At 43.3% G+C, this 25342-nt stretch overlaps 1 protein-coding gene across 15 annotated transcripts in view; it reads right to left on the reverse strand.

Annotated features, from left to right (window-relative positions):
- The window catches only part of LOC148402829 (membrane-associated guanylate kinase, WW and PDZ domain-containing protein 1-like), a 46135-nt gene that overhangs the window by 5798 nt on the left and 14995 nt on the right, over window positions 1-25342 (reverse strand). For 5 of the 15 annotated variants that reach the window (XM_088359546.1, XM_088359501.1, XM_088359462.1 and 2 more), the window contains 15 exons: window positions 15280-15399; window positions 13979-14167; window positions 12457-12739; window positions 12222-12304; window positions 11819-11857; window positions 11063-11120; window positions 10820-10932; window positions 9785-9907; window positions 9521-9706; window positions 8589-9200; window positions 4031-4065; window positions 2706-2952; window positions 981-1072; window positions 722-917; window positions 358-660 (listed from right to left, as the gene is read on the reverse strand). In XM_088359546.1, the coding sequence (XP_088215672.1) occupies window positions 358-660; window positions 722-917; window positions 981-1072; window positions 2706-2952; window positions 4031-4065; window positions 8589-9200; window positions 9521-9706; window positions 9785-9907; window positions 10820-10932; window positions 11063-11120; window positions 11819-11857; window positions 12222-12304; window positions 12457-12739; window positions 13979-14167; window positions 15280-15399 (2679 nt within the window). Of the gene's footprint in view, window positions 1-357; window positions 661-721; window positions 918-980; window positions 1073-2705; window positions 2953-4030; window positions 4066-8588; window positions 9201-9520; window positions 9707-9784; window positions 9908-10819; window positions 10933-11062; window positions 11121-11818; window positions 11858-12221; window positions 12305-12456; window positions 12740-13978; window positions 14168-15279; window positions 15400-18320; window positions 18462-20600; window positions 20750-22351; window positions 22511-25342 lie in introns of those variants that run through there. The other 10 variants (XM_088359565.1, XM_088359580.1, XM_088359556.1 and 7 more) reach the window with 10 other exon arrangements.

Raw genomic sequence — 25342 nt, forward strand, 5'->3', positions numbered from 1 at the left:
GTAAGTGAGGTCCGGGAATCGGCCGTGATGATGTTTACGATAAAGCCGCAGCCGGCCTGATCCTGTCGGAATGAGCGCCGCTCATTTCTAAATCCCTAAGCTCATGATAGCAGGGTCGGTGACCTTGGTATTAAGCGAACACCGGTCAAAAAACCACAACGGAGGCAGCGCCTCTTTGCTGAATTAAGCAGCCGGGAAAATAAAATAAAAATAGCTCAGAGACCCAAATATGGCAGCTTTGAAGTAACTGGTGCATAATGATGATGAATCACAGAGTAATGATTTTCCGAGAGATGCCCGAAAGCAGATTAAAGTCAAATCATGACACCTTTAATTGGCTTAATTGGATTCACTCACCAAAGGTAGTGCCCGCGTCGGGCCTGGAAACGGAGGACACGATGACAAAGCCGAAGCCCTCGTTTTCTCCGCGTTGGATCTCCACGTCGTACGGCTGCAGAGAAGCGGGAACCACGGCGCTCCCGCTGCCGCCTCCCCCGCCGCTGCCGATGCCGCTGGTGGAGCCGCTGCCCGAGCTGACCGTGTTGAGAGAGTTCTGGCTTCCTTGCGGGGTCCGCTTGCCTTCCGTCAGGCTGGGCGCTTGAGTGCTGCTGTGGTGGGAGGAGGCCGGCGATGGCGGGATGTCGCCTTCCCCTTTGGAAACTAATGACAAAGCCAAATAAGGCGGCTGCTCTCGGGGGAGTGGTGCCTTGAAAATGCCCACCTGGGAATCCGGGCGTCTTACGTCGGACCGTGAGGTTGACGTGACCCTGCTTAGCCGCCTGCTGCATCAGCTGCACCACCAACTGATGAGACTTGCCCACCACCGCCGTGCCGTCCACGCAGATTAGCTCGTCGCCCGACCGCAGTCGTCCGTCCTCGTCCGCTGCGCCGTACTTCACAATGTGACCGATATAGATCTGCAACAAATCCACGTTAAGGAATTGCACCACGCAAAAACTGCAACATCCAGAAATACTTACCGGCTCCCCAGGCTCATTTCCCCCAAGAATCCGGAAACCGAAGCCCGTATCCTTTCGCCAAAGGAAAATGTCCTGCTCCTGGCAGTCTGGCACTGAAAAACAACAACAAAAAGCAATCATGAAAATGTGCCCGAAAGACGCACAACATTGATCAGTTTGCCTTTACGGTAATCACCGAATGCATTTAGTAGCAATTGATAGCGTCTGACTTCCATTTGGTTTAATTAACACACATCCACGGTTGTTTGTGCAATTATTGATCAACAAAGCGTGTCTGCTTGGGATTGCGGGCGGGCGGGCGGGATCAACAGCTGCTCCTCGCCTCATTGAGCAACGAGTGGATGAGCATGCAAACTCACTGGCTGTGACCTTGTCACACTCGCAGATGTGACGGATCACTAAGAACAATTTCCTTACAACGGCAAATCGCAAGCCTCTGCTGACCACATGAGGTCATTGAGATTCAGATTTACGATTTACTCTGGTCCGCATTGCCACTACATCATGTTAGCGTCGTCGAAGCCATTAGCTTTAGCTTGTTGGCTCGTCCGGTCCCTTGCTCAGCGTCAATTGAAATCAGGGGTGTCAAACTCGAGGCCCGCGGGCCAAATCTGGCCCGTAGTGTCATTATATTTGGCCCGCAAAGACAAATTGTGCATCGACTTTGTGTCAATACTATAATTGCAATTTGTCTTCACTTTTTCTAGCAATTTTTATTAGTTCTTCAAAACTAATTATTCATCAGCTTGTTGTGTAGCCTATAATATAAAACGTCGAACGTCATAATAGCCCTTCGAAGGAATCTATGACGAATTTCCTTTTGTCTTTCCGTCATTCTCGCTGTTTTTAGTATCGACATCAATTTTAACTCACTTTTTTTGGGAGGGGGGGAAAATCTCCTACTTCAGTATGAACTCTGAACACACAGACAGAATTAGGCCTCTTTGACAATCTCTTTGTGTCTTTCTAGTTTCTCATCCCTCCCCACATGACTCTGGATCTCCTCCAGGGGTTATCAAACACACGTATATTAATCAGCAGCAGCTTAAAGCGGGCCTTTCTGGGCCCGGTTAATATTTAATCAGCAGCAGTCCTAGATTCCACAGGCAGCCATGATTATTAAGCGCCCCCGCTTGCACTACTGCTCACGTCGACTGCGGGATCTGTGAGCGAATAATGCAATCACATCAAATGGATGTGGATTGAGGGTTCCCCATTTCAGAACTGATGAGGCCAAAAACGCTCAGGACCTTTTTGTGCGGCAAGACTGACTTCGAGCTCCTAATGTAGCATTCTGTAGTATTCCTATCAGCGACCGTTTAAATATTTGGATCTTTATTGGGCAAGATTAGCTTGAGGCCGGTTGATTCGTGACGTTGATGTCGAACTGGAACATCGTTGTTGTCATGGTAGCCCAGTTCAAGGCTCCAAAGGAGTCGTTTCCGTTCATACATATTGAATAGCAAAAGTGAAACGAACTGAGACTTTGACTTTTGCACAATAAATGTTCAATTTAGCTTTGATTTCAGAAAAAAAAAACGAGAAGAACTAAAAACTGCTGTTCTAATCACACACCCACACACATCCTTACAAGAATGTGCCTGAGTGACTCACTGACTCTTCCACACAAACGTAACTCAGTTGTGATTCACTCGACAATAATTTGTTAAGCGCACCCAAAATATGGAGCACACTTAACTCGATGGCATAAATATTGACACTCACGTCTGCTCTCGTACATGCTCCTCGACTGAGCCCAGATCTTAAAGGGGTCCGGCTTCTTCTGGAGGGTGAGGGTGCCATCCGCCGGGTCCAGAGGGGGCAAGCCCGGCAGCGGCTGGGTGGGGGCGGCGGGGGTTGGCACGGCAACCTCACCGGGCATGGCGTGGCCGGGAGAGTCCGTGTGCGTGCTGCGGTGGCTGCACACGCTGTGCTGGGAGCTGCTCTGGCTATCTTTCCTCTCGAGCTGGTGCTGAATTGCAGAAGAGAGGACGAGAGAAAGAGAAGTCGCTGAGACGTTTGGGGGCAAAGTGCGTCAGTTTGAGAGTGCAAATGTAGTGGGTGGAAAGGTGGCGGCGTTCAAGGCTGGCTCTTTTTCGGCGTCAGCGCTTAAGTGTCTTTCACTCGGAGTAAAAAAAAAAAAAGACTTGGTTGCTATGGTTGCGAGACAAAAACAGTTGAACAATTTTTCTCAAGGTTGGCCGCATTGTAAAAGCCCAATTGTAGAAAGACGAATGACATCTCTCAAACGTCAAATTCATCACACGGTGACTAAAATCATTCATGGGTGAGACCTCTCAAAGTCTTTGTGACAGACTTACCAAAGATTTTTGACTCAGGTGTAAATCTATTTAAGGGTGTGGTAAAGATTAAAAAGAAAAAAAATGGTGATTTCCAGATTGTAATCAATGACAGCGTAATGAATATTTTTAATTATTATTTTTTTAATTTCCTCATGGGTGCAACCACTTATCGTCATCAAGTGAGCGCCTAAAATTTTGCACGGTAAGCGTTAAGATTTCTTTTTTTTTTGCTCTGCAAAAGTTAAGCTCAACCCCCCCCCAAAAAAAAAGGGCCCACTTGGGACCAACTCTTCTAAAGCAAAATTCTATTTATTGTATTAATAACATTTTTTTGCACCTATTTTGGTACAGAAGCTGGATTAGTGTATTAGTAAAACTGATTGGCAGAACTTTCAGCCCATGGTTGACCTAATGCCCCCACCCCCTCCCTCCCCCTGAGCTAGATACGCGTTTCCGCCCACGCTGACTTAGGCTGATCCCAGCAAGTCTTTTTCTCTTTGCATCACGCTTCTCTCCCATCCAGCAGGATTAGAAACACACAGCTGGCCGCTACTGAACAATTCAAAGAAGGCTTTGCATGACTCGAGTGGAGTGGCGAGGACGGAACAGAACAGGGAGGCAAAAGAATCAAAGAGGAGCGGCGGTGACAGGACAAAGAAGAAATGGGAAAGCGGCGGGAAATATTTCGACGTCAGATCTTTCCGGGCGCATGCACACGACAGAATATCTGCAAAGGGTCACACTCACCACCAGTTTTGGACTCCTCTTGGCAGGCACCACTCCTGCAAAGCAGCGGCAGAGAGATAGAGAAATCATTAATGAGCTCTCCACTTGGCCGCCGTTGATAAGAAAAGTCCCGAGGGCCGAAGCGATGGACCAGATACTTCCCGCAGTCCAGGCAGGTCACGGGCACTCGTCTCGCTCCTCTCTGGATGACTCTGCCAGAGTAACAGCGAGCTTCTCGTCTCCTCGCTGATCTAAGTGATCTCCCCCGCCCCCTCCCGCGCGCCGATTCCCGCTCCCCTCGGCGCTCGCTCTTCGCAGAGGAGCTACCTGCGTTTGACAGGCTGACTGATGGCGGCCGCCGCTCGGGATGGCCATACTCGGCCACAGGTCTCCACGTGAGCTCCGACCGCCCACCCCCAAACCCCCCTCGGCACGGCAGCTCGAGGTTCATATCAAAAGCCAGGCTGAGCCGCGAGCCTCGCTCGACTCCATTGGCCATTCCTCTTCATGCCTCTCTTTTTTGCTCGCCTCCTTTACTCCCCCCCCCTCTTCATCTGCTTTGCCACCACTCCCCCTTTCTCATACGGCAGTTAACACACGAGATCAATCTCATTTGTGCTAATGAAATATTAATACTATAGGCAGTTATCAGGGGAGAACGTCGGCGGCAGTGTTGGGAATAAGCCGCGGTCCCGCTTCACCGCTTCATGTTCACATCTGACACACCTCAGCAAATTAAGTACTTGGATTTATACACATGCTACGAATGCTAAGTGACTGCCTAGCCTCCCTTGACTACATACTACACACATACACGTATATACACAGTATATATACACATATATATAATATATATATATACACACACACACATATATATAGACACATATATACATATATACACACACAAACATATATACATATTTACACATATACATATATAGTATACAAACACATACACGCACATATATACACATGTACATACATATACACACATACACACACAAAATGACAGTCGTTCTCCCTGGCTGCTGCCATCTATTATTACAGCAGCACGTGTGTGTGTGTGTGTGGGACAAAAATAGACAAATGAATGCATGAACGAAAAACACGGGAAAACAAAGATCATACAACTGAGGCTTTTTTTTTTTGTCGCTCTAACATAACGCTTCCAAATGTTACACCGTTACGTTATCTCAATGTGGGTCTTATGTGACCAATTTATGCAATTATGACATGCACAGAAAAAGAAATCTAGTAGAAAGTCACAGCAACGTGAACAACGTGCAACCATCTTCAAGCTTTTACTGCTACACTGGCAAAAAAAAAAAAAAAAAGAAATCATGAAATGTTAAAACTGTTGCTGCAAAGCAAGTCTCTCCACATGATTCATAATTCATCCTTGCTACTTCCCCTCTCTGACTCTCCCAGCTTCTCTTTCTCTCTGCCTCTCATCCGATTATGGGATGCCGGCGACCGCGCGTACGTAGCTGCTGACAAGTCTGCATACTTGCAAATGTCCCTCAAGGGTCACATAATAAAACATCAAACAATTCAGGTGAGCTGACCCGGGGTCACTTGCAAAGGTCAACTCAACAGAAACATTTCACTTTAAGTCTTCAGACTAATTGAGAGGTCACCAACAGGATCGAAATCTATCAATGATCAGGTAACGACTTCAAAAGGCTCCGCCCACATTGCCCTTTGCCAACATCTGCAGCGCCTCAATACATATGAGATGCAAATCTTTGCGTCCGCCCGACGTAGATGAGTAATTCAGAGCTGATGAAACATTTATGAGCGTAGCATACTCGTGCAGCTCTGGTGAATTCATGCACGTGTGCAATACACGCTTTGTGTGATAGCAGCGTGTAAGATTGAAAGGGGGAGGGGCAAGCACTTGTGGGCGGAGCAACCTTTCGGCCTTGTGCAAATTCTCCCGTCGTCTTAAGAACTTTTACTCTTAGACGCGTCATTGGCTCTATTAAGTCAAGAGGCAGTTACGATACACACCACAACTACTCATAATATCGTAAAATAGGTGTCATGCATTTGACGGCTTTCTGGAAATTGCCACTGTCATGTTTTTTCTTTTTAAAGCACAGTTTTATGCAGTACACCACCGGTGCTTATGATTAATTTATTGTTGAGCAGAGTCCCAAACCACTATGCTTGGTGACCCAGAACGAAAAAATATTTTATTGAGTTGATCAAAGAGGCGCTATGAGCCAGGATTACAGCGCGCGAGTTGCCACGTTTATGCTAAGGAAGATCGGCACGACGAGACTTTTTTCTTTTTTTGCACATTTGTTTATTATGCTACAACTGCAAGGAATTATTCCTCTTTCCTAACCTGATGTATGACAAAAATGCTATTTTATACATGAGACCTTAATATATTTTATTTTCTATATAATATATATAATTCTATATAATTTTCTATATAATATATAATAATCTTTAAGATTTAAATATATATAAAAATATATATATATTTTTATTTTCTGTATATTATTTTTATTTTATATTTATGTTCTGTATTCACTCTCATCGTACATCAGGAGGGTGTGTGGGAAAATGAAAAGTGAATGTAAATAAAATTCAGGGATAAAAACATACATTTTCTTTATGCTCTTGCGCAATAATTTTTTTTGTAATGATTAATTTTGCATAGAGCAGAGGCAACTGTAAGGTTGCGGTTGTGCGCTCATCGTTATTCAAATGACAAAGGGGAATACGGTGAATAAATTCAACGTGTGCAAAAATAGCACGAGCGGCTGCAAAAGAGGATGTCGCACTCCAGCGGTAAAGAGTCAAGAAGCAAAATTACAAAATCATCTGAGGGATGGAGGCAGAAGCAAATCGGTATACTCCTCTTCCGCAGCTGCGAGCTAAAAAAAGCACGTTAAATAAAATATAACATTTGCCATTTGTGTTCCTGTTGAGTTGAGATGCCCATTATGTTTCACTGACTTCCTGCATGAGTAACGCTTCCCTTTTGTCTGCTAACATTTGTCCTCGCGCCATTAAAGTTGCCCTAAAATACCGCCGCTCTCTCGCTTTATCTCGACATGTGATCGTCTCGTCCCCTTTCAGCCGCCATCATCGTATTTCACTCCTCTCGCGCTCACTAATTTACTCTGGTCTTTTTTTCTGCAGGTTTCTCAGGGGACAGGTGCACCATTGTCATGGCAACTGTAGCGGGAAGACAAGATGGAGGACTCATTGCCGCTTTGCTTTTTGAGGGGAGGAACTGGTGTGTGAAAGAAAACACCAGATGTTGTTATCATCGTGTATCAGGGTTGAACTTTATAGCATAGCTTAGAAGTTGTTGTTTTTTTTTTTTTTAACTGTAGTAGTTTAGCATCCACGTTATTAAAAATAATAACTTCCCATAGATTGCAATGGGGGAGGCAGCAGTCAACAGTATGTTAGCATTAAGCTAGCAGATTAAAGGCTAAATAATGTCGTTGCGCTCCTCAAACGTGCTTATTTTATTTTATTTATTCAAAATCACCCCCACTGGTCTTTGGTCCACGCTGCCACGTCGATGCTATTCAATAGCATGCCTATGGTGCGTTTCATTATGAGTTAGCATTAAGCTAGTCTCTTAAAGGCTAAGTTATGTCGTTGTTGCTGAACTGCATACAATTATAGAATATTCCAAATGACAGTTGGCCAATTTTAAGAGTAGGGCAATATGTATCTGAAGGCACCAGTGTAATCCAATTTATTTTGACCGTGAACGGGCTTCATTTATCAACATTTGGAAGACGTGACGCCCTTTTTGTGCATTCGGTCTCATCAGTTGGCCACTCAACTGGAAACGCAGTAATGACACTGCAGTGTCAAAGTGAACAAAGATGATTTACAGAGTCAGCTCTATCTCCCCCAAAGGATACTACAAAATTCTGTAATCTTATCCTGGATTTCTACGCCATCGTGTTCTGGCCAGATCTCGCTCGCTGGCCCGTAATGATGCTGACATTTAACAAAATATAGTTTTGTTATTGGAGCAGCAGCACACAAGGTCAACTCATTAAAGGGCATAATTAATGTGGGGCGCTTACACCAAACCTGCCGGTAATTGAGATCCGGGTCACGACGTTTAACAACGATGGGGACGCAAATGATGGACTCCGTCCGTCGGCTACGTTACCGCCGGGAAAACGATTCTGGAGTTAACATTTAATTAAAAAAAACCTGTTTTCTATTTGTGACTTCAGGGAGCTAGTCCTTAGCAAGTTAGCAATGTTATGCTAAATCAAGTTGTAAATTCCATTACATTCAATGCAGATCTTTAAGATTAAGATGTTCACTTTTGTGGAATTGATAAGGAACAGAGGAGCATCGGGGTTTCAAGAGCATTGAAGCCCCGCCCCCAATGCACTCCTTCCATTCATCCGTTATGTCATGAGCCACTCTCCTCCTCACCACTCCTACTTTCAAGCCACGTACTCGCACATTTACGACTCAGGCTCCTTCTAATCTTTTTTTTCCGAGCCGCTTGCCATCAGATAAAAAAAAAAATCGTTTCAAATAATTTTCTGAACACAGTGAATGCTATAGCCGTACTTACCTCTTTGAACCAGCATTGTGACTTCACTCCCTCGCGGGCATTTGCTCAGCAGGTCCACCACCTGGTTGTGGCTCATGTTCTGGACGTTTCTTTTGTTGACCTCCATCAAAATGTCCCCTTCCTTGAGACCCCGACAGCGGGGGTAGTCCACGATCTGCTTAACGCGCTGCCCGCCTCCAGTCAGGCTGTCTGCGATGGTGAAGCCGAATCCTTTGTCCCCCTTTTCCATGTGGATGGTGATGAGCTCGGGCTGGGTGGCGATAGACGAGGCCAGCGTGACCACGTCGCTGCTGTAGCCGTGCAGGCTGTTGGACAAAGCCTCGGCGGACGGGCTGTGCGCCCGCGGCTCTCTCTGGCCGTTGAGCGGTCCGCTCGGGTTGGAAGGCGAGTCAAAGGGTTCCTGACCGTTGACGATAATAGGCTCCTTGTCCGAGATAGCCACCGAGGTGACCAGACTTGTGTTAGGGTCGTCGGGGTCGAAGGGCAGCGGGTAGCCACGGCATAAGGCCAAGTCCACCATGGAACCGATGGGGATGGATTGGAAGATCTTCACCACCTGAGCGTGGGTGTAACCCAGCACGATGGTGTCATTCACACTGACGATCACATCACCTGCGTCACAATGAGGACAACGTAAGACGAGGCATATTATCTCAATTTCCACAAATGAAAATATGATATTAGTTAGCCTAAATAACACATCAACTTTAACTTTAAGTAGGAAAGAATTATTTCAAGACCCCTATCAAATAATTCATATTTGATATTTTAATATATATTAATTGATCTTTGCTGAGATGATGACATTTCTCCAGTAGAAATCCATCAGGCTCTTTGTTCCAGATGCTTTCTGAGAGGCTTCAAGTCTTGAGTTCAAGTTGAGCTTGGGAAAGAAAACAGTGCCTCCTACTGATACCAAACGTGTACTGCACCTGTTTCCATCTTTCCATCCACGGCTGCAGGTCCGTCCAGCACCAGACTTTTGATTTGGAGGAACTCATCCGGCTCATCGCCACCGACCACAGTGAAGCCGAATCCGCGTCGGCTCTTCTTCAGCTTTGTGTTGATGAATGTTCCTTTCAGCTCTGCGGGATTCCTGGTGAAGAACGGCTTCCCCCCTGCACGGGTGGTTAAGAGTCATCGATCAAAGCTGAGGTTCGAAATTAGACTGGATAAGATGAACGTGAAACATTTACGTTTGGCTCCTGTAGGGACCGGAGGTAGAGTTGGTGGGACTTGAGGGTCCCTGTAGGTCTCCAGGTGGTTTGGAACGTAGTTTACAAGCGGCGCTGCAGCTGAAGAGTGCTCCTCTATCCACTCTGTAGAAAAAAAAAGTTTAGGTCAGGACTCACGTGTGCAGCACCAAGTTGTATTTTTATGACACACATGACAAAGATACAGAAAAAGGTTCGTGCACCTGCGTTCATTGTAATTTTTTTTAAATGTATATTTACGCAGCAATTTTTTTTTTACTCTAAATTTAACAGGCAAATAAATATTTCAACATGAATTTTGTTGCAGTGATTCCAAGTCTGCCCTTGTTTTTTTCTAATAATAATAAAAAAAAAAAAATTTAATTTTATTAAGTGTTAGGGTGAGCAAAAGTTGGATTTTTTTTCAGAATCTTCAGTTATAAATTACAACGCATGCTAAAAACATTATTGCGCAAACTTTATGTATTATATGCATATTTACGCAATTTTTTTTTTACTCTGAATCAAACACCCAAATAAATATTTCAACATGAATTTTGTTACATTGATTCCAAGTCTGCCCTTGTTTTTTTCTAATAAAAAAAATAACAATAATAATAATTTTATTAAGTGTTAGGTGGATTTTTTTGGAATCTTCAATTATAAATTACAACGCATGCTAAAAACATTATTGCACAAGCTTTATCATTCCACAACAACTAAATGACATGATCCTAAAAACCTGATTTGAAATGAAAAGTACAGACATCTGAATATGAGCAACTCAAGAATGTAAAGTAAGAACCAAATTGAAATGAAATGCAACCTTTGATGGCTAAAACGAAAAGGATGAACAGCCACACCGAGGCTTGGGACGGCTCCAATTGACTAAACACTTCCAATAAATTTGCCCCAATTACCAAGTAAATGTCTTCAAGATAGTCAATTCTAGCAGCCAAAGCCCGGTGAGCACCGGAGGCTCTCACAGACACACAAAAAAAAAAAAGAAAGCAAAAAAGAAATGGGCAGGAAACCAACCTCGAATGTACCGCTCACCTTCTGGAGGCTGCGGCTGCTGCTGCTCCTGCAGGATTTTGCGATGCCGCGCCTCCACCACTGGGTTCTCGTACTGGGTCTTCCTGTTTATATGACTGACACCGAGGGGAGGGGGGGAGGGGCCTCATTAGCTTTGACAGCTCTCAATTTTAAACGCGTCGTCAACTATATTTATAAGAGACAGCTTGATTTCCTCTGGCTGTGCCAACAAGGTGATTTACTTACTCGACGTAGTAAATTCCGTACACTGGGTCATCTATCCTCTCCCATCCCGGTGGCAGCTCTGAAAAGAAACGAGATACAATCGGAGCGTAAAATATTGACCCACAATCAGTCGAGCAGTCAACACAGTGACAGCTACAGGACAGATTGATTATTTGAGTGAACAATTCAGGCGGAAATAATCTTGAGCTACAACCGTTTGTGCAAAGCTGTCACACCATAAATGAAATCAGGGATTTGATTTTGTTGTCATGTCAACGATCAAGCTACTAATTGGCGTGATCGTAAACACTGACATTTGTGTTAGGAATTATTGATATTTTTTTTCAGGTGAAAAGATGGACAATACTGGCATCTGCTCCGCATAGCAGTGGAAGAAAAATGCCATATTTTTGTCAGATGCGGCAGCAAATATAATGAAAAATCCAAGGGCCCCAGAATAGATCCTTGTGGAACACCAAACGACAGAGTGAGCTAGGCTAATACAAAAAGTCCTGCCAGCACAAATAGGATCCAAATTACTCTCGAACGCTACCAGTGATGCCAACCTGGTGCTGGAATTGGGCTAGCCATTTCTAGAGATTATTATTTGAGGTCAATTCTTCATATGTCACATTTATAGAATTTTATTTTTGATATTACAGATGAATTTTTACTGCTACTACTCAACTCTCCATGCACCATCATACGGAGTCAAAAGTCTCGTTTGTGATGAGTGAAGCCCGCTTCTGATGTTGATACAGAACAGAGACATCCTACCTAGATCACTCTCCAGGTCCTCTGTATGTATCCCCTCTTCTCCAAGGTGAAAGCAGGATGGAACAAAGAAAAACAAAATGAAGAAACAGAAAAGGGAAGGGGAGTGGAGGAGAAACGGGAAGGAAGGAATCCGGATAAAGTAAAGATGAAGATGAGAGTGGTGATAGGGAGAAAAATAGGGAACGAGAAACCCCTTAGAAAGTTACAGTATTATACGCATCATCTAAAAAAAAAAAAAAAAAAAAATCTACAGTGGTGGTGTGCTACTTTATTCCCTGCCACTTGATGGTGCAATTTCCCAACGTGTGTTTCTTTGTAAACATTATTCGCCAGCTGCTTGCCAATTTTTCTTCCCCGTTAGCTTTTCATTATTTGACACTGCTGAAGTTCTGCGGCAGCTTACCATCATCGTCGCATTCTTCCAGAGGCCTGGAGGCTTTGTCTCGACATCGAGGATCCAACCATGATGTGGTCTTTGTGTTGTGGCTGGGAAAAAAAAACAAAAAAATAGTTCAAAAGAGATTTTTATCAAAAGCAATCGGTTAAAATTTGAAACATGTTTGCGTATTTATCAAGGAATGCAGGCCTCTGCTGCGAAGACAAAAACACAAAGAAAAAAATGAATCCATAATTCTTACTCTATGAAGTAAAGTTCCCCGTTCTCAGTATACGCCATCTCCCAGTTTTCGGGCAGCGGCCCCAACGCGTCTTCCGGGGAGACCTGCGGTTCGGCCAGGGTCTGCTGCCCGCTGTCCGCTGTGGAGATGGCCGCATTGTTCAGACCGCAGGAAGGAGCGTTGTCGCGCGCGGGGTACGGCCGGAGGATGCCGCCACCGCCACCGCCGCCGCGGCTCTCATCCTGGTCGCTAGGGTTACCTGCGCACAACAAAGGAGAAGGGAAGAGACTACGCACTAAGGATCCTGGGTAACAAAAACAGGCAGGACAAGGAAAAAACACACAGAACAAAAGACGGTTTATAACTCAGTGGAAATAAGAGAGCCATTATTATGCAACATCCAAAGCAAGCCCCCTTTCCCTCCATTGATAGTGTAAGAAAAGACCCCAGGAATATGCAAATTTATCTTCTTTCCCCAACTGTTTTTGACTCCCACCCTTGTTTTTTTCTCATTCTCCATAAGCTAGCTTTCTCAGGCCCCCACACCATCTCATTTAGCAGCTCCAGCCCAGCAGAGTCCCAAGCACTTCCGTGCTCCTTTCAGGCCTGATCAAAATGCTAATTCGACATTCTGGCAGGCTGGCAAGTGGACACAAGGAGGGCACACATGCAGAGTTTTCAAGAGAGGTGGGAAAAGCGAAGAGATTGAAAGAAACTGGAACTGATGGAGAATTGATCTTTCTTTAAAGTGAAAATATTTGCGGCACACCATGAAGAAGAGTTTTGTTAACAATCAAGCCAAATTTCAATGAAAAAAAATCAAATCAAGACCTGTCTGCCGAATGTGCTAAAAACGAATGCTACTTTGTCTGGCGGCTTTCTTATACTCACACAAACATCTATGTTTGAGCTACAAATATTTATTTGCTAAAAAATGCCAATGGTTGCAATATATTCCACTTTTCCACACCACAGCGAGAAGCGCTAGCCACTAGCTAGCCACCAGCTAGCGCATGAGGTGAATGAGTTTGAAATTATTGCATTTTTTTTCTTCCTCCATTTTGTCATTACATTTTTTTTTAGGACCTCTTAAGCATTTTAATCAATACATTAAATTATATTACCATAAACAATATCAACGTTATTCTATACACATGCTAAAATAAAAGCAAAAAGAATAATAAAATACAAATTATCTACTTCAATTAGTGTTGCTAACTAACAAAACAGTTCGACTCGTTCACAGTAACCATGATTGGCATGGGCTTGAATAATAATGAAATAAAATTTAAAAAATAAAATAGTTCCCCTCCCCCTCCTTGCAGGCAGATGGCAGTGTTTGTAAGCTTATGTGCAAAGAACTTATCCTGACAAAGACATGATGTAACCACTAGACACAGAAAATCAAAAAGCGCACATTATCTTCCTCTCCGATGTCGGACAAACACGTCTCGTATGTGTACGCTCCACTCGCGGCGGAGGCGAGCGCCACGAGTGACAGCTGGTGAGACAAAGCGACACAAAGGCAGAAGATGCTTGGTACCTGTGAAAGCGTTGTTCATTTCCGAGGCCTGGTTGTCATCGTCGTCGTCAGCAGGCACTACTCGGACGCTTTGCATGTCATTGTAGGACTTGGTGCGCTTGGGGGTGGACTGCCGGGAGCCTGCATCTCGGAGAATCACTGTCCCAATGACGGGCTGCCTCGGCGGCTTGGGGGTCCCATAATAGTTACCTAGGCAACAAGGAGGACATTAGCATGCTTGAGAGGGAGAAGGAGAAAGGCTCAAGAACAGACAGTAGGTGCAGAGAAAAGAACATTTACCAGTCATCGAATGGAGAGAAGACAGAAAGCAGAATAATTCAAGCAATTGTAGCTCAGTTGCTTAACTTAGCGTTAGCCTAGCTTGCTTTAAGTGATAAACGTTACCTAGATTTATGTCATTTGTATAGAATTCAATCAACATGTTTTTTTTTTCCATTACTGTAACTCTGGAAAATGATGGGAGATTTATTAAAAATGACACATTTTTTATTGTCATTACTGTAACTATGGAAAATAATGAGATTTATAAAAACAACACTGTTTTTGATGGTCACCTTGAATCCAATGAAAGCACACAAAGGATAATAGTGGACCTTTTTTTTTTTAAATAATAGTGGACCTTCTCAGACTATTCTTACGTTACATTTTGAACAGGTCAACTGAAATCAAAACGATCATCAGGTATTAGAATTGCTCCATTTGTCGGCGGGTTTGAAGGGCAGACACTCGATAGAATTTAGTTCAGGGCTCCTTCAGAAGAATCCAGACTTTTGCTCTTCGCCATTCTTAGGTGTTTTATTTCATTATCCACTTAGAAGACTGACAACCAGTGATTGAAATCTCACATTGTGAATGAAGCAAGGCAGCATAAGTACAGTCAGGGTACTCCAAATAATTTTTTATTCCCGAGTTATGAATAAAGACCATCTCCCTCAGTTTGCCGGTCCGAGACTCCCGTGGTGGACAGGTTTGTGACATTGTCGACATGTGTCAAGCGCCAACACAGTCGTGGACTGCTGCCAAGCAGATTAGTGTTGTAACATTGTCTCCCGGACCACAATCACAAAGCCTTCCCCTAAAGACACACGCTTACCGACTTGCGTACACACATGTCGACATTCCTACATGTTAAGATTTAGAGCATGGGAAAAACATGGTCCTAATCGTGTCTAATCTGACTCAATTGTCCAATCTGACAGCCCACCTGCATGTAGACCAAAATTAATTTGGATTACCGTTCCGCTCGTTCTTACTGCGACCGATCGGAACACCTGCCGATTGGCACGGAACGTCGTCCTCACCCTCATAGGTTCCGATTTCGAGCAGTGTGCCGCTCTCTTCGAGTTCTAGGAAGTCATCCACTGACAGGAAGTTGTAATCCACCCCTGGCACCTCTCCGTCTCGGGGGGCGCGCGTGGTACCTGAAGACGAGGAAAAGACAATTAAGTTTGGTGGGCGCCAATAAATTATTGCAATTTACGTCGAGGATAAAGGGAAGGAGGGGGTGGAGGCAAAAGGGAATTTGCTGCCAGCAATAAAATTCTATTGCTTGCGCATCAGAGACACCAAGACAGGAAATGAATGAGTGCTAGGGGGGAAATGATTGGCTCACAGCATCACAGGAAATGGCAGCCTGCTCAATCAGACGATAAAATTAAGATCACCTCTGGCGGCCAGCGCGTGCTAATCTTGTTTTACAGTAGAACCGTTTGGAATTGCTGAGCCGGGAATTTACGATTGCACGAGCAGGTTTCAAATTCTGGGTGCAAGCGTACTCTTCATAATATAAAGTATGATAGCGGTGGCTTGAAATCGATCTTTGACCGTGCTTGTAACTCAAAACATTCATTTCAAATCATCTGTCTCCAGTGAAATGAATAGAAATGCCATTGATTCGTTCCAGCCTAACCAAAAACAAGAAAAAAAATTATGTTTCATAGATTGTAAATACATACAGTAATGGATTTCAAGAATTGAATAGTTTTTGACATTTTTTTATTTCAGTGTATTTTATGCTTCATTGGCCACTTGGAGAAAATTCAAAATTTAGTAAACCGCAATATTCTTCATAGAGGATGACGAATATAAGCTAGCAATATTATTTGTCTACATGTTCTGCTCCAGCATTTGTGTTCATTCAAATATCTGTTGCTAAAACCGGTCTTGATACTGTGACACTAATATTATCTGTTAGCATTGTCTGTTAGCATTAAGCTACACTAAATGGACAAAGCAAAGAGATTTTTAATGCACAACATATAATTTAGACATCAACTGCAAGTGGATATAAACTGCTTGAAGCCTCTTTTAGGAAGAATGATTTCATATCTGCCCGACCACTGCTTGTTGTCAAATGAGTTGAGTTCAACGCTTGTCATTTTTTTGCTCTCAAGTCAAAGCAATTAGAAATTAGACAAAACAGGTAACCGAATGAACCATGTTTTCCAAAAAAAAAAAATCTGAGAAAAAAAGCTTATGTTTGACATAAGACCCAAGTTTTAACCTCACCAATGTGTACAAACACCTCATAAAACGGCTTATCCCCTTACTAATGCTAAATTGTAGCCATTTAGAAGACAAGACAGCGATCCCCAAAACAAATAAATCCCTCACGTAAAACTCCAAAAACACAACAACGCATCTACCCACTTTGCATTCACCTCAGTGGCGCGAGATGAAAGTGAAGTTGTCTGGGAGTTTGACTGGTAGGACTGGGTGGTCCCATAGTGGGAGATGCTTCTAAGCTCTAATGAAGCCGTCTGCTGTTCTTTCAGGCTATTCCCCACAGTGGAGGGCCCGAATGGGATGAATAATTCGGGTGTGCTTATGTTGTAGAATATTGACAAGTACAAAGCTCCAGGCTTTCGCACGGTCTTACATCAGAACATAATTAGCGAGCAACTTCGTATTGTCTAACTTGTACTGGTGATGTTTTCTTAAATCTGTATTAAGGAGCCATATTCAGGACCACCGTTCGTGGTATTGATGAATGCATTAAGGGGGAAAAAAAATTGAAAAACGGGTTTAAAGAGTCTTTTCCACAAAAATGGGACTAACTAAAGAAGTTAATTAAAAATGTATACTTTTAAAACATATAAAATGTTTTTCCCTTATAAATCTGCAAATACTCCATTCTATACAGTGCATATAAAAACCCTTTGGCATTTTTCACCAATAATGCAACAAAGTCAGAATAAAAACTTGATATAATGGTGTTGCATAAGTGTGCACACCCTCTTACAAATGTGGAGTGTTACAGAGCCTGACAAGACATGATAGCAGAGAACTGGAGCAATGCCTCCTTAACAGTAATATCAAATAAAAAATGTAGCCCAACATGCCAGAGAACACATGCAAGCTTTATGAAGCTAGCAAGCAACATGCAGAGTCTTTCCACCGCTTCAAACGAGAGAAGAGCATCTCAAGGATTGCACCACTGTCCACCGATGGACCTTGCTATAAAAAATGCAACACATCTTCCAGCTTGGAATAACAACAAAACGCTCAACTCCGATAAGTAGGGCAGGTTTACTTCTTGTGACTCAAGAGCAAAATTGGCGTAAGTGAGTAAATGCTATGTTTTGAACGTATTTTTCTTTTGCAAATAATTTGTTGACTAAAGTTGAAATATTTTTTTTTTACTGCACAACAACAACTGATCAGTCCCAATCAGACGTCACCACAAGACCAGTGAAGAAATTTCACAAGAGACATATATATTGACATCGCAGCGGCAAAGTGATTTGACGTCGGTGATGACAAGAAGCGTGGCTTACACTTGTCAGATGCTTTTCGATTTTCCACACCACTTGACGGGTTGCAAATGCTAGCCGGCGACAGGCGAAATACACCCTGAACTGGTCTCCAGAGAACTGCAGGACACAACCATTTACAGTCCAGGGGTGTTTCATTTTTTTCGCGGGCCGCATTGTAGTCATAGCTTCTTTCGGAGGGCCATTATGACTGTCAACCCAAATAAATGTATGAGCACCTTATATTATATACAGTAAAAGCTACAAAACAAACTGACAAATAAGTCGTTTTCAAATCAGACAAGTAAAAACTGGTCAAATATTAGAAAAAAAAAAGTAAAGACAATTTGCCATTTTAGTAACGACACGAATTTGATGCACAATTTGTCTTCGCGGGCCACATAAATTGATATGATGGGCCGTATCTGGCCCCCGTTCCTTGAGTTTGATTTACACTCAGTATCTGCCAAAAGGTGTAACAACCGAGAAGGACAACTATGGCGGAATCACGTGACACCCACAACAACCACAACACACGAGTACTTAATGGGCATGTGAAAACCCGAAACAAACAATCCGCACTTTCTCACCGCTCGCTGTCTGACAAACAGCACCTCCTGCTCGTTGCTTTTCGAGCATTTCATCTCGTCTGTACATCGTGTTAGTCCATGAGCAGCGTGTGCTGGACGCAGGTACGCGGGAAGGAGAAGCGTATTGATGTGAAAGCTGCTAAAAGGATCAGGGAGCCCGGGCAACCGAGTCCATTGCCTTCCTTCCGCTTACGTCATCAACATTGTCACCTTCAGGTGCTGCGCAAGGGGTCGTTTTGCGATACATGACAGTGATCCCTCGTTACTTCGTGTTTCGTTTATCGCGGCTTCACTACATCGCGGATTTTTTTCCTAAATTTAAAAAATAATTTAAAAGTCAAAATAAAATTTCTAAATTGAGGAGCCATGTGTCTAACCTTTAGGACGATGTAGTATTGCTCCAAATGTTCGTTTATATTCCTTTAAAAGTCCGTTTTCGCGTGTTAGCACGATCGCGAATTTGCATCTTTCTGCTAACTCGTTACCCTGCCCAGTCCAATCGACTCAAATGCTTCGTGGGAAATGCTTTGTGTCTTGTCCCAGCTGTATTTGTATATGCTGTATTTCTAAGCGACTATAATTTGCATTTTTCAGTTCACAAAGTTAATAAAGCCTTGGGAATGCGTTGAGATGGCGTCAGAATTAAGCCTGCATTATTCATATGAAAACGAATTCTCCAAAAAAAACATATCAGTCATAAAACCCCATTGTATATTAAATTAATATGCAAAGTAATGTAAGTTTTTTCTTTTTATTTTCTAGTGGTTCAATCAATTTGAGTGCAACCGACTGTTGTGTGCATCAAACAGGCTCCTCCTTGGCCTGCCTCACCATAAAATATTGTGCAAATCATTTAAGTACTTTTGGTATCATCTAGTTAACAAACAACTGCAGATTTAAAAGAATTTATGAGACACATCATGACAGGAGGTTTCTTTATACGGCAATTACTCAAACGACCGATATAAAAGCACCGGCTTTGAGATGTTTAGGAGGTCTGCATAAAAAAAATACAGAAGAAATCTTGAGCATTCCAAACGACGTCAAGGAGAGGAGCGTGCAAATACATTTATAGTTTATTCAGTGCTCAAACTATAAAAACATCCCAAATCATCTTTCCTCATTGAAAGGAATTGAAATGTCATTAATCCGTTCCCAAAAACACAATAGAACTCTATAATATTGTATTTAATTTCAGAAAGTATTTTTTGCTTCAGTGCAATGGATATCGTGCTACTCCTCATACACTTAAAATTCATATCTCAAGATAGCCCAAGAGGGGTTGAAGAGTGAACATTTTTAGTCATATACGGTCAGGACATCTGCCTGCCAGAAGCTTCGTGTATATTTACAATTAAAAAAATTTATACGGCAAAGCCATCGATTGCATCAGCGTTTTTCTATCCTCTGATTGGTTGGCAGAGCAAGCAAAACGTATCTCTAACGATCTGCACGCAATCTATTTTTAAGCAGCGTCTCTGGTGAGCATGATGTAATGATGTGACTTATTTCCGTCATGTTTTGAAACACTGATTCTGCTTCAGGTGATGTTCATTGCGTTATATTACATTCTTATACAATTTTGATGGTTTCTATAATCATGACAAGACTGACGGTACGATTTTTTCCCCACGTTACACCCAAAACAAAGCTTCATGTAAATTCTTCAAAGAGTGGCACATTTCGAGGTAGCTGTATCTGGCATCAGACTGAAGACCATTTGGCATTTGAATCATTTACAACCCACAGCTCAATTTGAGAGTTTGGTCTTGATGACTCTCTATAGCGTGACATCACAAACGCTGCTGACATAAATGAACATTTTCAATCATGAGTATTTTCTCCAAAAGTTAAATATGGAGCTGAGAATGCTGCTTCGAAGCTGACTAAATATTTCATTTTTCCCCACCAGTGACATCATCATGTGCCTGTGAGAGCAGAAGGTAGCTGGCTAAAGGGTCCAAATGTGACCTACTAATGGGCTATGTTATAATTCCAAAGAGATTTTTTTTTTTTGAAGGCTACTGTCACACTGCAGATCAATTCCGACTGTTTTGCCCTTGTATGACCTGTATCAGATTTTTTTTCATACAGTATTCCCGTATACTGTATTTCCCCCATGTGATCTCCTGCACAGCTTCTCAACTCCTCAGATGTATGCCAGACATATTTCTTCCAAAACAATGCAATGACAAGCCCACAACTTGCCGCCACACAAGTTCAGGTGGAAAAATGACCCCTGGAGTAGGAACAATGGTGTACTCTGCTGTCATCTGATACCTTCAATGGCCTTCCCGCTGTTTATGGTGCGAGGAGCTTCCACTCATTGTCTAACAAAGGCACGCACACGTGCAGGCGAACATCTGCTGTCTTGAACCCCGGGCGGGAGGGACAAGAACTTCCCATCTGACCCCGAGAGTGAGATAAACCTGATGGAGGGAATATAAACTACCATGATGAGTTTGACAAGTAGAACATGCAAATGTGTACATCATCTCACTTTGCATGTTGAACTAAGTGTCGCATTTGTTTCTAGGAAAAACACATGCAGTGTGTTGGTGAAGTGTGTATTTTGAAAACAGCGGCTCAGAGGTGACGTGGGGTGAGATGACGTACAGCGGAGGAAGGGCCAAAAACGCAAACAGCCACAAAGGGAGTTTGCAAAAAAACTCTCCTGGGCCTCCAAGATTGTTACTGGAGCTTCGTCGACACAAGAATCTGAAGTATTATTTTACAGTATCCCCGGTGTGACTCTTCATAAGCTTCAGGTAAGTTTCTTCCATGCACTTAATAGACCTTCATAACTCGGATGCTCCAAAAAAAAATGTCTCCATCTTCAATATCAATCAAAAGACACTTGAGGCTGGTTTGGATTTAATGAGGTGTGTCAGAAAAGTTCCAGGACAGGACGAATTTCAAATCCAAAGTGCAATTTTTCCCAATTGGAGTCATAATCCTCTCGAAGCCTAACAGTTTCCCAACGTTCTCTGCCACGCCTTCCTGCACTCTTAGAAGGTCCTCTCATTCCTCACATCTTCAAAACGGGCCCCCTTGATGACCCTCTTGACCTTTTGCAAAGCCAAAAACATCACAAGGAACCAGTCCGGGTTGAGTAGGCAGGTTACTCCAGCAAGATGATGCGTTTCTGGGCCAGGAACTGTCAGATGCTCAGGGCAGGATCTCATCGTTGAAGTGCTGCTTGATCATCCGGCCCAGTGAAAACTGGTGGTTGAAAGATATCTTTTGATGGAACAGTCCTGGAACTTTTCTGACATCAAATGAGTTTCCATATTTGAATATGGTCCCCAATTGTACCCTCCCCTCTAAATTCTTACTTTTGTTCGTGCAAAAATGAACTGAAACACAAAGCTCAAATGAAACAGTTGCTTTGCTTTTAAGGATTGTTTGAATAAAAGGGATGATGGAGTTGCCTATTATGGTTGAACAGGAGGACGGGAGAGAGAGAAAGGCCAGACACACAATACCGCTGCCGCCCAAACACAACAGGCCATTCTCTCAGCTCGCGCCACAACACTCCACACAGCTGAGTCCCGGCTGCTATTCTCCTGCTGTTCCCCCCCGACTCTCTCCCCTTTCAATACGGGGGTGAGGAATAAGCGAGAGGGGGGGCTGAACCGAAATAGCGGGGTCGTCAAATGGAAATCTGGTGAAATTCAACAAAAAATATTTTCCTTTCACCTCAATGGATGAAAGTTCTTGGCGTGGAGACCAAGAATGATATTTTAAAAAAGAGTTTAAATGTAGGGAGTGAGGAAAAGGGAGGGGGCGAGGACTATTTCCTCCAAGCAACGTGTGAGTGTCATCAGTGTTTTACTTTAGACCCTAAACAAACATGCCAAAGTCACACACACATATGTGCATCCGCCATCTCACTCAGTTTACACTCGAGAAATGTTTTACCTCTGAAAACACCTGCACAAAAAAAAAAAAAAAAGCCCGCAGAGAGAAACTGCCCCTCTCTCTCTTCCAATCATCATCCCGGAAGCCGAGTAAAAACGCCACCGAATTACCTCAACGCCGCCGCCTCTGCATGATATTCCAGCGATCTACTCAAGAGGATAAATCCATGTTGAATTGTGCTCTCCGCGTTCCCTCCATCAGTCACGCGCTTGCAAGTGCTCCAGATTCCGTCTCATTCAAAGCAGGCAGCTGCCGTTTTTCTTCAGAGCTCCCCACAAGCGGAGCAAATTCCAGGTCCGGCCCAGCTTAGAGGCTTAGCCAATGTGAGCTCTTCGCACTCCAGTTCCCGTCGGTGGCCAATGGCTGCGGCCCGCGCCCCCCTCCCGCCCACAGATGCTCCGCTTCTCGGTCTCACTCTTCTTCGTCATAAATATAGACTCTTGACATTACCTAACACATGGGCTGTCCTGATAAACAGCCTACTTTCGTGTGAGAAAGACCTCTCCAGGGGTGAGAGGCGGGCTAAAGAAGAGTGTGGAGGGCAACGGGATCAAGGATTAGCGTTAGGATTCGCTATTCTGCATGGGAGGGGAGGGCACTGTCACATACTGCAGATTGAAATTAGCCGATTATCAGCATGCTGAAGATCGGCCGGCGGGAAGATCGGTCTGGCCGGCCGGACTTGTCACTTTTGGATTCTGCTTTTGGATTTTTGAGTACGGTGCTTTGACTAAGCTTGATGTGGAGATTACCAGAAGAAATCTCAAAAAGACTTTTTTGATTTGCATGGTCCCACCTCAGTTGACCTCGAGTAAAATAAATCCAGTAAGTATAAAAGATACTGGATATTGTTCTTGTGTGATTTCTTTCATACCGAATTACGATAGCAAAGCTTGATAATCCTTCACGAAGTAAACACAAGTAACTGACTATCTGTGGCTTATCCATCCAAACAACAGGTCTTCTAGAGCTGTCACTATTCAGTGTTAGAATCGATTATTATAATCGGGTAATCGAATAATCGGTGATATAACTTTACAAACATTAAAGTCTATTTGAAAAAACTTTCATGACTACTGTTTATTTGGGTTTTATTGGTATTATTTTGTTATTGAAAAACAACTTAACACCAGGATTGATGGTCATTGTTTTCCAAAAGTAAAGGCAGATTTTAATTCACTGCTTTCATGATTATATTTTTTTGTATTTGAGGAACTGAAAACTAACTCAGATTCAAACCTTATTCCAAATATAACAAGCACAGATCAATCCTTCCTTCCTTCCTTCCTTCCTTCCTTCCTTCCTTCCTTCCTTCCTTCCTTCCTTCCTTCCTTCCTTCCTTCCTTCCTTCCTTCCTTCCTTCCTTCCTCGGTCAAGTGCTATCTTACCTCAACATAAAAGCTGCCTAAAATATTAAAAATACATAAACATAACTCAAGTCTGATGAACGTTGCTGGTTGGCTGTTTCAAGCTCAGCAAAATGAACGGGATTCTCTTTTGCGTTCCAAAATGTGACAAGGCAGTAAAACGCTTAGCTGCATCCAACGCCCGATAATAAAAAAACATGTCCCCCACTTTACTCTGCAATTATGACAACCTTGTTTCAATAAACAAAGGTGATCATCACTTCATTTGTGTAATAATGACAAAGCAAATACAGCATAATCATGAAAATATATGCTCATTCTTTCACAGCTACGAGCCCCTCCTACTACACGAACTATAATCTCCATATTGAAGAAAATTAAAAGACAAACATGTGAAAGAGAATCTTTGTTGATTACGTAATTCCTGGTCACCAAAAGTGTCATCATACTGTCCAAGCAATCAAAATAAATGCCAAAGCAACTCCTGTTCTATCCTGAAAAGGTTACAACAACAAGGTTATCCTTCTCAAATCTTTTCCAAACACACCTTTAATTCTGTCAAGTCTTCTTTTTCTTCCCTCGCACAAAACAAGAGTCAAAAGGGTTCCACTGCGATTGGATCAAATCAAACCGGTGTTTAGTGTGAAAAAAATCACAAGATGACTTTTTTTTTTACATAACACACTTGACACACATACAGTGAAGAACAACAAAACAATTACCGTGATCCAAATTGTATATTCATAAGCCCAGAGAGTGCAAAAAGATTGATTGCATAACAGCTTTTATTCCAGTTTACCTTGCATTAGGTCACAAGTGCACTGAGCTGCTTGTTAAAGTTACCTCCTTTAAGATACGCTAGCCATTTTAAATTGATGCAGTGCAGGGACACACACAGAGTAAAAAAAAACCAACAACCAAAAAAACCCATGTCAACCACTCTTATAAATTCTGTTCTTTCATTGGATTGTGCAGGTGTACCTAATGATGTGTCCGCTGAATATAAAGACCATGTTACAGAACACACCGACGTAAAGTTTGTCGGAATGCGTCATAGGATTACAAATCCACCTTGGGTGATCCCAGATCATTTGAACCTCCGCTCTATTCCATTTCCAAATTTCAACCGAAAGATCTCTCCGCACCTCTCATTTGTTTTCCATTGAGTAAAACCGCTCTACTCCATTTGCCATTCAAAACACTCGTGCACGTTCTATGTAAACACACGGTCGACACCTGTCACCGCTCGGCAAAAAAAAAAATCGGATTCCTCTCGGAGGCATCGTTTGATTCGAGGTGACGTACTGTGTGTATTCTGGGCCTGCTGGGGTGAATATGATGACGAACAAGGAGAAGCCGGCGCCGGTTCCGGGGCCACTCATCCGTTGTAAGAATGAATGGCCGTCATTAGCATGAGGCTCCCCGGCAGCACCCTGCAATGCAGCGACACACACACAATGGCGAGTGCCACGCTTCCCCCTACCGTTCCCCCAGAGAAGCCCTTTTGTTTGGGCAGCATCTGGACCTGACCTCCATGCATTTCAATCTGCTGACACCGCCCCCCCCAAACACATACACGCTCCATTCCCTCTCAGCTAGCTCCTGTTCCCTTTCCAGTCCTCTCCAAAACCTGCCTTGACGCAAATCCCCCCCCCCCATGTCTTGCTTCCTGAAAAGACGCTCTGTGTACTTGCGGGCCTCATACAAAGCCTGCAGGGTGAATCTGAAAAACCC

This window comes from Syngnathus floridae, chromosome 2 (assembly GCF_059516105.1).
Source record: "Syngnathus floridae isolate MCC-2025c chromosome 2, RoL_Sflo_1.0, whole genome shotgun sequence".
NCBI classification, from domain to species: Eukaryota; Metazoa; Chordata; class Actinopteri; order Syngnathiformes; family Syngnathidae; genus Syngnathus; species Syngnathus floridae.